Source organism: Antechinus flavipes, chromosome 3 (assembly GCF_016432865.1).
Source record: "Antechinus flavipes isolate AdamAnt ecotype Samford, QLD, Australia chromosome 3, AdamAnt_v2, whole genome shotgun sequence".
NCBI lineage: Eukaryota > Metazoa > Chordata > Mammalia > Dasyuromorphia > Dasyuridae > Antechinus > Antechinus flavipes.
In genome coordinates, this window is record NC_067400.1 from 248,233,441 (window position 1) to 248,245,823 (window position 12,383).

General features: G+C 33.6%; 1 protein-coding gene across 1 annotated transcript in view; it reads right to left on the minus strand.

The window, feature by feature from the left end:
• Positions 1 to 12,383, minus strand: part of LTN1 (listerin E3 ubiquitin protein ligase 1) — an 87,056-nt gene that overhangs the window by 51,464 nt on the left and 23,209 nt on the right. The window contains exons 5-6 of the mRNA XM_051984844.1: positions 4,193 to 4,245; positions 129 to 309 (exon numbers count right to left, since the gene is read on the minus strand). Of these exons, the coding sequence (XP_051840804.1) occupies positions 129 to 309; positions 4,193 to 4,245 (234 nt within the window). The remainder of the gene's footprint in view (positions 1 to 128; positions 310 to 4,192; positions 4,246 to 12,383) is intronic.

A 12,383-nucleotide genomic window follows, 5' to 3' on the forward strand; every position in this document is an offset into this window, starting at 1 on the left:
ACAAAATTTACTTCAAGTAAGCCATCAGAATTGATCAGAAAAATGTAAATAATGTAATTACTTAAGGTATTATTCTAAAGTGGAGAAAAATTAAGATAGACATTAAAATTTTAAAAGGACAAAAATACCTGGGATGAACTATGTTTTCCATACTTCCAAAATTTGTTGTGTGATAGAAGAGGTTTAAGTTTCAGCTCTACAGAGGAAATCTCACTAGGAGGCAACATGCAAAGCAGTTTCTTTAAAGCCAACAGGGAAGAAGTTAAAATTCGAAAATATTTGGCTTCTCTTTCTTCTTCTGCAACAGTTCTTAATTTGAAAGGGTAATGGAATATGTATTAAATATGCACAAAACAAATAATAAAAGTAATAATTATATATTATTAAGACACAAATGCTCATTATAAAATCATTACAGCAACTATCAAATTAATCAATAAGCATATATTAAGTATTTACTCTGTCAAAGATTGTGCTAAAGGGAATACACAAAGGGGAACAATCTTTCCCTCAAGGTATTTTCATTCTAGAGGAGACAAAATATATATGTACATAAACACACACACACACACACACACATATATAAGCATATACATGAAATATGTAATTTTTAACAGAGTGCCTTATATAATATGGGTGGTTTTTTGGTTTTTTTGGTTTTTTCCCTGATGCAATTGGGATTAAAAGACTTGCCTAGGGTCATACAACTAGGAAGTGTTAAGTGTCTGAGGCCACATTTGAACTCAGGTCCTCCTGACTTCAGGGCCACCTAGCTGCCTCATATGCCCCATAATGTAGGTGTTAATAAAGATTTGCTGAATAAATGAAAATTTATATTCAGAGGTCTTAGCCTGAAGGATTTAAATCCTTGCTCCACCCTCTGTGGCTGACCTCTGAGGCTTTCTTTTCTCTTAGTGAGAATAATCAATTAATCAATAAATATTTATTAAGTTCCTACTGTGACAGGTGAAAGATGAGATGACTGAGGAAACAAAGATATATACTTCCAAGAATATCAATTTACTTATCAATACATGCCCATTGCCCAATAAATTGAGAGTAGTAACCTTCTTCACCTTTGGCATTAAACTCCAAATACAAAAGAGACAAACTTTTATGCATTAAAAACAATTAATCAAAAAAGACCAATTAATTAAAAGAAAATAATTAACCAGGTTACAAAATTAGATAATCTGATTTCTAATTGAAGGAAAGATTGGGGAAAATGAACAGGTGCAATTCTCTGAAATCAGAAAAAGTACCCTACTCTCTCCCCCGCCCCACCTTGCAAATGTCTGTATACAATTAAATGAACATAGAAACAAGAGCTAACCAGTACAAAGCCAGTTATCAGATAAAAAAACACAGATTGCTTGAAATATGTAATTGTGAGAAAATACCTTAATTTTTGGATCTGACTGAATACTAAACATAACCTAGAGATCTTTAATTAAGGGCCTCTAAGCAGCAGGTAAAGATGATCCAATTTCCTACCCACACACGCCTAGGTTCAAACAATGAAATAAAGTCCTCTCACAATTCTCATAATTGAATTAAAATTTTCTCATAGTTTTTAGAAATTTGACTAAACCCGTAACTGAATAGAAGGGAGCTAGGCTAACTCCAAAATTAAGTCACAAGATGAAATCAGTGTGGCTCACAATCTCCATTATCACTTTCTGTTCTAACATCCTCAGTTCCCTCACTACAATGTGTCAGATATTTTGCAATTCCTGCTCTGAAGGGCTCACAATTTAAGGGGGAAAATAACAAACACATATATAGAAGATAAACAGGAAATAAAGAAGCAGCTAGAATGAAGAGGGATTGGCAAAGGCTTCTTGTAGAAGCTGAAATTTTACTTGGAATTTAAAGGAAATCATGGAAGCAACAAGCAGACAAGAAGGGAGAGAATTTCAGGCATAGGGAACAGCCACAGAGAATGTCCACAACCAAAAGATGAGTGACTTGAGTTCATGAGTTATCAAAAAGGTCAATATCACTGATCAAAGAATATATGGGAGAGAATAAGGCTGGAAAGGTAAGAGGAGACAGCTAAGTTATGGAGGGCTTTGAATGCCCAGCAGAGGAACTACTATCTGATCCAGGAGATTATAGGGAGATTTGGGAATTTAATCATCAAACAATTCAATTTAGGAAAATCATTTTGTTATTCTCAAAAGAGGACCAATGATATTAGGAACTGATTTGGATTTAAATCCTGAGTTGCAACTGATTTGGATTTAAATGAGGCAGGGCTATGCCATGTCTCTAGCCTCCCTCTCTCCTTCACAGCCTTCTGAATCTAAGCTTAGAGTGAGCTTTTACCTCTTCCCTCTCCTTTCTCAATTCTCCTTAACATTATTGCATTTCAAATTTATCCTGTACACACTTTGTTGGTACATAAGTGTTTACAAGTTTTCTTACTATCAGACTGCAAAAATCTTTAGAAGGATGAACTGGAGGTTTGTTTTTTTGTTTTTTTTTTTTTTGGATTTTTTATTTCTATCTCCCTGCATTTAGCATATATTGCATGGAACATAACAGAATTTTATAAATGCTTCTTAAATCACTGACTCCTATATCTCCCATATCCAAACTCTTGCCAAATCACATTGATTCTTTCTATTACTCCCTTTTCTCTACCCAGCTGGTTATCCTCCTAAGTTAGGTCCTCATTACCCCTCACCTTAATTATTTCAAAAGCCTATAAAAACTAGACTTCCACAGCTTTAAGATTTTCTTCAAACCATCCTCCAAAGAGTTACCAAAATAAATTTTGTGAAGCACAATTCCTCTGCTCAACCTCTTCAATGGCTCTTTATTGCTTCCAAAAGAAAATTTTTTTTAAAATCTTCAACATTTACACTCTTTTGCACTCAGACTCCAGCCTATCTTTCTAGACTTGCTCTACATTACTATCCTTTCACAAATTCTCTGTTCCAGCTGACTTATAGGATTTCCTCTCCAACTTCCATGTAACAGAACATGTCAAAAAACATGCTAGGCATGCATTCCCTCTTCAGGTCCACCTCTTAGAATTTCTAATTTATTTCAAGGCTAAAACTCATATCCTACTTCCTATAGGAAGTCTTTCCAAATCTGCTTATGTTAAGTACCCTCTTCCTTTCCCTCAAATTCTCATGTAGATAAATATATCCAGTTAAATATTATATCCCACAGTGGATGATAAGTGAATTGATTCTTTAATGATTCTGTATTTTTTAGACCCAGTGCTCGTACATAGCAAACACTTAACTGGGCAGGATTTAAGTTCCCATCATACATTATATGTCTACAGCATGTATTATACATACATATATCGTATATATTATGGCTGTTTTAAAATTACAGTATACTGTCTCTACTCTTAACAATATACAACATTTTTTCCACTATCCCTCTCATCACCACTTTGTCTGGAGATAACATATTAAATAAGGGATTCTAGAAGTTATAAAATTATTAAAGTTGATGATGATAAGATGATCACTGGCACTAAAATGACTGAATCTAGGAATAAAATACCTCTTTGATGAAGACTCTAAAAGTTTAAACAGCCTCCTGTTATGTTCACAGGATTATTTATGATTCTTTAATCATTCTCCATACGCAGGGATAAATGGGAAAAGGGCTGCTGGTACATTTGACCAGGAAAAAAGTAAAGTGGAACTAATTAAAATATTTTATTTGCAAAATCAAAATACGTGGGAAAATATTTTGTAGTGAAAATGTAATGGGTGATGATTTTGAACATTGCAAGAAGACACACAAGTAGGTGAATCACTATAAATTCTTTCCACAACAAAGTTCAAAAATTATGGAAATTAGGCCTTCCACTCTAGAGAGATTCCCAATTATGAAAGTCAGAAATTATAATTACTTAAGTCATATAATGGAAAAACAAGGAAAAAAGAACATTAACAAAACATTAAAGTAAAAACAAACAACAAAGAAGGACTATCACCTTTTGTTTTCCATATGTGTCCAATGTAATCGAGAAAATGTACTTGGAAAAAATTTTTATTCATTTACTTTGATAAAAACTACTTTAGTGAATAAAATCTTCATTTAGAAGTCATTTTTTTAACTCAAATTGTCCCTTAATAAATAATTAATTACATCTAGGTGAATTCATAATGAAAAAAGGTGGCCCCTTAATATGAGATAAATAAAATGTAGCATAACTTACTGCGGGTCACTAAGTGTATCTGCTGTTTCTTTTAGAAGATGATCCTGTAGCACCTACACAAGGTGAAAAGAAATAGACCACAGTCACTTAATAAGAGATTTAATTGCAGTCAATGAAGGACAGATATAGCATGGATCTGTTAAAGTTAAAGCTAATTCTAATAAGATTTTCAAACTCTTCCTTATCAAAATTATTTCCAGAGTTGGTACAAAGTAGCAAAAAACTGATTTGAGTTTCTCCTCTTCTGGAGTTTTATACAACACAGACTATACATTTACATAGGTACCACCTTAAATCAATCATCTCTACTACCTGTAATATAGCTAAAAACATAGGAGCAAAAAAAAAAAAAATTATTTACAGGCATAAAATATGTTACGTCTATAATCAAAAGATCTTATATTTTACCCATAAAATGATTTCACAGGCTCTTCACTCTAACAAGTTTCATTGTATTCCTAATTGACAGGTATTCAAAGCTTAAAATTTGAAAGGAGGTAGTTATGAGAGACAGCAACTAACTGGGATTAGAGGCAAGCCAAGAAGAGGGGCAAACAAGAAGAAACAAAAATGTCCTATCTTTTACTACTTTATTTATAAAGTGCGGAATGGAAACAAAGAAAAAATTAACTTTACTATATTGTAAATGTTTTCAATGTTTTTAATACAAAAAAAAGTTAAGAGGAAGAAAGGGAAGGAAGGGAAAGGAAGAAGGAAAGGAAAGGGAGAGAGACAGAGAGAAACAAAAAAAAAGAACCATAGAAAGCTACCCATGATGACAGGGAAAACCAAAACACCATCTCAAAAGAGTACCAAATGCCTACATGCTAAACCTCAAAGGGGCAAATAAATTGGTCTCAAGCTCAAGGAGCCTTTTCTGAAAAATTCATAATGGATTTTAAAAGTCAAATAAGAGAATGTAACCCTAAATTGCAAAAAAAAAAAAAAAAAAACCAAAAAAACCAGAGATATGAAAGAAAAGAGTCAAGAACTTGGAAAAGGACAAAAATTGACTAGAGAAAACAACACATTTAAAACTAGAATTAGTAGTGGCAGCTAGGTAGTACAGTGAGTGGTTAGAGTACCAGCCCTGAAGTCAAGAGGATCTGAGTTCAAATTTGACCTCAGACACTTAACAGTTCCTAGCTGTGTGATCCTAGGCAAGTCACTTAACCCCAATTACCTCAGGGGGAAAAAAAAAAAGTAGAATTAGCCAAATGGAAAAGTAAGTACAAAACCTAAGTGAAGAAAACCATACATTAAAAGCTAGAACTGGGCAAATGAGAGCTAATAACTCTATGAGACATCAAAAACCAAAAAAAAGAATGAAAAAGTAGAAAGAAATGTAAACAAATAGAAGGAAATGTAAAAACAACAGACCTGGAAAATAAATCAGGAGAGACAACTTAAGAATTATTGGACTACTCGAAAACCATGATCAAAAAAGAGCCTGCACATCTTTCAAGAAATCATCAAAGAAAACTAGCCTGATATACTAGAACCAAAGGGCAAAATAATCTTTGAAAAATCCATTGATCACCTCCTAAAAGAGATCCCACAAGGAAAACTCCCAAGTAATATTGTAGCAAAATTCCAGAACTCTAAGGTCAAGAAGAAAATACCATTAAGCTGCCAGAAAGAAACAATTCAAGTATCATGGGGCCAGTGAGGATTATCCAGGATTTGGCAGCTTTTACAATAAAGGATGAGAGAGCCTGGAATATCATATACCAGAGGACAAAGAAGCTTGGATTATAATCAAGAATCAACTACCCAGTAGGATTGAGAACAATTTTTCAGGGGAGGAGATGGACCTCCAATAAAGTAGGGAACTTTCAATCATTTCTGATGAAAACATGATCTTCAAATATAAGACTCATGAGAAACATAAAAAGAAAAAGAGGAAATAAAAAAACAAACTTGTTATTTAAAGATTAAACTGTTTATATCCCGCCATAGGAAATTGATATTTGTAACTCTTAGAACTATATCTTTTATTAGGGCAGTTAGAAGGTGTAAACATAGACAGAGTGTACGCATATAAGTTGACTCTGATGTGATGATATTAAAAAAAAAAGATATTAAGGCACAGAAAAAGAATTATACTGGGAGAAGAGGAAAGAAGAGGTAAAGTGGGACAAATTAGATCATTTGAAGAAGTACAAAAGACCTATTACAATACAGGGAAAGATGAGGGGAGGGGGCAGGGATGAACATTGTCTAAAGCTTAATCTCATCATCAGATCTGCCTCAAAGAGAAAAAAAAAACATACTCAGATGAGTATAGAAATTTTTCTTATTCTACAAGAAAGTAGGAGAAGAAAGGGGAAAAAAAGAGTAGGGGGCTTGATAGAAGGGAGGGAAGAAAAACAATAAGAGAAAGGAAGGATAAGAGGAGAGAAGATGTAAGGACAGAGTGAGGGAGGGGTTGGTCAAAAATAAAACATTATTAAGGAAGGACAAGTTAAAGAGAAAAAAGCATAAATAAGGGAGAAAATAAGATAGAGGGAAATACACAGGTGGTAAACATAACTGAATGGGAATTGGAAGAACTGAAGCAGATAGCAGTGGATTAAAAGAAGAATCCTACAATAAGTTGTTTATAAGAAACACATTTGAAACAGAGATACATGCAAAACAGAAGGTAAAAGGCTAGAGCAAAATATTGCATGTTTTAGCAGAAGCAAAAAAAAGCAGGGTTAGCACTTTTGATCTGAGGCAATTTAGTCTACTTATTCAGTACTGTAGCTGCCAAAAAATTATTTTCTGAAGCTAAAAAAATAATTATGAAATTCATCTATAAAAAACAAAAGGCCAAAAATATGAAGGAAATTTTTTTTAAAAAAAGATAAAGGACAGTGGCCTTGCCTTACCACCAAACTTAAAATTGCATTTTAAAGAGGCAGTCACGAAAACCATTTGGTATAAACTAAGATACAGAGTGGTGGATCAGAAGAATAGATTAGGCACACAAGACACAATAGTCAAAGACTCCAGCTTCTGGAATAAGAACTCAGAATTTAACAAAAAATTGCTGGGAAAACTGGAAAACAGTATGGCATAGAAACTGGGCATAGAACAACAACATATACCTTATACCAAGATACAGTCAAAATTGGTACACATGATTTGATTATTAGAGGGAGATCTTATAGGCAAATCAGGAGAGTAAGGGATAGTTTACTTGTCACATCTTTAGAGAAAGGAGAAATTTATGACCAAACGAGAACTAGAGAACATTTTGAAAAACAAAATGGATACTTTTGATAATATTAAATTTAAACACAAACAAAACCAATATGCAGCCAAGATAAGGGAAGCAAAAATCTGCAAAACAATTTTTACAACCAATGTTTCTGATAAAAACCTCATTTCTAAAACACATGGAGAACCAAGTCGAATTTATAAGAATACAAGTCATACCTCAATTGGTAAATGGTCAAAGGATATGAATAATTTTCAGATGAAGAAATTAACACCATCTATAATCATTTGAAACAAATGGTCTAAATCACTATTGATTAGAAAAATGCAAATTAAAACAACTCTGAGGTACTATCTAATATCTAATCAGATTGGCTAAGATTACAAAAAAGGATAGTGATAAATATTGGAGATGTAGGAAAACTAGGACACTCCAACGCATTGTTGATGGAATTTTGAACTGATCCAACCATTCTGGAGAGCAATATGGAACTATGTTCAAAGAACTATGCATATCCTTTGATCCAGCAGTGCCACTACTGGATCTGTATTCCAAAGAGATCATAAAAATGGGAAAATGATCCATATGTGTAAAATGCTTATAATAGTTCTTTTTTGAAGTAGCAAAAAATTGGAAAATGAGTGAATGCTCTATCAATGGAGAAATGACTAAGTTATAATAAATGAATGTAATGGAATATTGTTCTACAAAAAATGATAAGTTGATTTCAGAAAAGCCTAGACTTACATGAACCAATCCTGAGTGAAGTGAGCAGAACCAAGAAAACATTATACATAGCAATGACAATACTGTGTGGTGATCAACTATGACAGACTCAGCTCTTCTCAGCAATTCAGTAATCCAATAAAACATAGATGGAAAATATCACATATCTGGAGAGACAACTAGAGAGACTGAAGGTGGATCAAAGCATACTATTTTCATCTTTTTCTTTTGTTTTGTTTTTTTCTTTGTCGTGGTTTTTTCCCTTTTGTTCTGAGTTTTCTTTCCCAACATGACTCACATGGAAATATATTAAAAATCAATGTACATATATTGGATTTAACATATATTTTAACATATTTAACATGTATTGGACTACCTGCCATCCAGGGGAGTGGGTGAGGGGAAGGAGGGGAAAATTTGGACAGAAAGTTTTACAAGGGTCAATGTTGAAAAATTGCCCATAGGGACAGCTAGATGGTACAGCGATTAGAGCACCAGCCCTGAAGCCAGGAGGAACTGAGTTCAAATATGACCTTAGACACTTAACATTTCTTAGCCGCATGACCCTGGGCAAATCACTTAACCTCAATTGCCTCAGCAAAAAAGAAAAAAGGAAAGAAAAGAAAAGAAAAGAAAAGAGAAGGAAAGAGAAGAGAAGAGAAGAGAAGAGAAGAGAAGAGAAGAGAAGAGAAGAGAAGAGAAGAGAAGAGAAGAGAAGAGAAGAGAAGAGAAGAGAAGAGAAGAGAGAGAAGAGAAGAGAAGAGAAAAGGAAGAGGAAAGAAAAGAAAAGAAAAGAAAAGAAAAATTGCCCGTGCATATATTTTGTAAATAAAAAGCTTAAAAAAAAAAAAAAGAATGCACATATAAAACTTATATCAAATTGCTTGCTAGAGTGGGAAGAGGAAAGGAAAGGAGAGAGGAAAAAAATCGGGAACTCAAAATCATAAAATGAATGCCAAAATCATTTTTTCATTTAATTAGAAAAATAATATACTATTAAAAAGTGAAAAGAGAAAGAGAAAAAGGTGAGAGAGAGAATGTAGTGAAACTAAAGATGAAAATGTTTCCACAAAACCCCTGAAATCTATCTACATAACTCTGGGGTATGTCTACCCCAAGATAAGAACCCCTACACTACAAATTAATGAACACCGACACCAAAGTTTTAAATAAAAATTTGGAAAGTAAGATATTCTAGAAAGAACACATACTATTAGTTTTATGGATTTTTAATGGAAATTAAATTGGCTCAATAAAAGGAAGAATATAAACACAACAAACTTACAGAGAATAAAAACACATGATTATATCAACACATTTGAAAAAAGTTTTTGACAAAATCAAATATTCATTTCTATTTAAGAAAAAGAACTAGAAAATATAACTAGATAGATATGTACTTTTCTTTTGAATTGTAAATATCTATCCAAAACCAAAAGTAAATATTATATGTAATAAAGGAAAAAATTACACTTTCCAATAGGACTGAGGTAAAACAAGGATGCCATTACCATCTAACCCAATTCCTGAAACATAATTAGTATTTAATAATTATCACTGACTTGCTAGAAATGTAAGTTACAAAAATAAGATGAGAAAAATAAATTAAGGTGAATAAGCACAAGTAAGGAAGAAACAAAATTTATCACTTTTTATAGCAACAAGACAAGAATGAGAAATTTTAGAAATAAACATAAAAAGCAACAAAATCTCTGAAAATTAGAAGGTAATAGAAGAAAACCAATGATTCCATTAGACTATTAAAACAAAGTCAAGATTGTAAAAACAGAAAATGTTATTTTACAGAAAAAATAAATGACCTAAGAAGTCAAAAAGAAAAAAATTTAAGAATCATTAGATATGTACACCATGACCCCACCTCCCCACCCAAAGCCCAGACATCATCTTTAAAGAAATGTTAAAAGAAAATTTCCCAGATTTCTTGGTACCAGAATACAAAATATAAACAGAAAGAATCCTCTGGTCACTTCCTAAAAGAAATTCCAAAATGTAAAATCCTAGAAACTAAGGAAAAATACTGCAAAAGCAGCCAGAAAGAATTCAAATAACAAGGAGTCACAGTCAGGATCATATGCAACTTGACAGCCACCAGGACAGCTTGGAATAAAATATTCCAGAAGGCAAAGGATATATACAGGCTTAGAGTTAATAACATAGCCAGAAGCTGGAAAATGAAAAGATGTCCATCAATTGGAGAATGGTTGAGTAAATTGTGGTATATGAACGTTATGGAATATTATTGTTCTGTAAGGAACGACCAGCAGGATGAATACAGAGAGGACTGGCGAGACTTACATGAACTGATGCTGAGTGAAATGAGCAGAACCAGGAGATCATTATATACCTCAACAATGATACTGTTTGAGGATGTATTCTGATGGAAGTGGACCTCTTTGATAAAGAGAGCCTTAATTGATCAAAGATGGACAGAAGCAGCTACACCCAGAGAAAGAACACTGGAAATGAATATAAACTGCTTGCATTTATGTTTTTCCTCCCAGATTATTTATACTTTCTGAATTCAATTCTCCCTGTGCAACAAGAAAACTGTTTGGTTCTGCACACATATATTGTATCTAGGATATACTGCAACCCATTCATCATGTAAAGGACTGCTTGCCATCTGGGGGAGAGGGTGGAGGGAGGGAGGGGAAAAATCGGAACAGAAATGAATGCAAGGGATAATGCTGTAAAAAATTACCCTGGCATGCGTTCTATCAATAAAAAATTATTTAAAAAAAAAAAAAGAATAACATAGCCAGCAATATTTAATAAAACTTTACAGGGGAAGAATGAAATAGATGATTTAAGCTTCTGCTACATCTTGATCATTTTAAAAGAAAAGAAATGGGAGAAAGACAAATATACTAGGGGTGGGGTAGGGGTAAGGAAAGGAAGGTTGGAGAATACTATCTTACACAAATAGACAAATATAAAAACAGAGAAGAGGTGAGGAGAAGAGGCAACACGTAAACCTAACTTTCATCTGACTGGTCGAAAAAGGGAAGAAACATGGAGTTGGATACAGAATTGGATACACTCAACAAGGAAATAGGTAGGTGAAGGGAAAAGGGAGAAGAGGAAATTAGAGAGACAGTAGAATAAAGGAAGGAATTTGTCCTAAGCAAAACAAGCTGTGAATAACAATGTACAAAAATATTCATACAGCTCTTTTTGAGCAAGCAAAAATTAGGAATTTATTTTACAGAGAACTCACATGAGGCAAGAGCTCACATGGAGGCAAGAGCAACACAAAAACACTCTCTCAAGGACTCTTTGAAGAACTTTGGAATCCACTGCATGACAGGGAAGACACTGGCAAAGGACTGCCAGCATGGTATGCTTACATAAAAGAAAGCGCTGTGATCTATGAGCAAAGCAGAATTGCAGTAGCTCAAAAGAAACACAAATTTAGAGACATCTCTAACTCTAAATGTTCATGGAGACATTTTGTACCTGACCTGTGGTAGAGCATTCTGAGCTAGAAAATATAACTAGATAGTTATATCAGCATCAGTAAAGACTGGTCTTTTCAATCACAGTCAGAACTGTACCCTGACTCCAACAGTGATGTCATTTTGATCTTCTTCAAGAATGAATGGAACAACCAACTAGCTAAACGAACCTTTAATACTCTCCACACATTCATAGTGGGGATGACAATACTTCTAGCTCTCCACTGCCACTTAAAGGGCTTCTTCAATTATCTTCAACAAGCAACACTCTTTCTGAGGTTCATGCTATCCAAATTTATAACTTAATCCAGATTCTGGTGAATAATAAAATAATATCTATGGCCTCTCCACAGCATTTTCTTTCCTTTCTCACTGAATTTAGTGTGCCTGGTTCACAATTTCTCTTGCCCATCACCTATACTCTTAATAGAGGATATCAGAATATATGTGGTCACCTTCTCAAATATCTTAAACATTCCAATTCCTCTATCTACTCAATTCCCATGACCTATTAGTCCAATCCATTTATGCTACACACTGAAAAGGTCATAGCCTCAACTTTACCCTCACCTATAAAGTTTCCATACCTCCAAGTTCATGAACTCTGAAATTCCTTTTAACTAATCATCATCTTGTTCTTTTGTTCCCAGTGCTTTATGATCCCTAACTGTTCTTGACCTTCATGTGAATTCCCTTTCCTCTACTCTCAGTTCATTTTCGTGATCACCCCTACACTGAACTATGCTATACTTTACTCCTGAAAACTATCTCAAAACCTTAATTA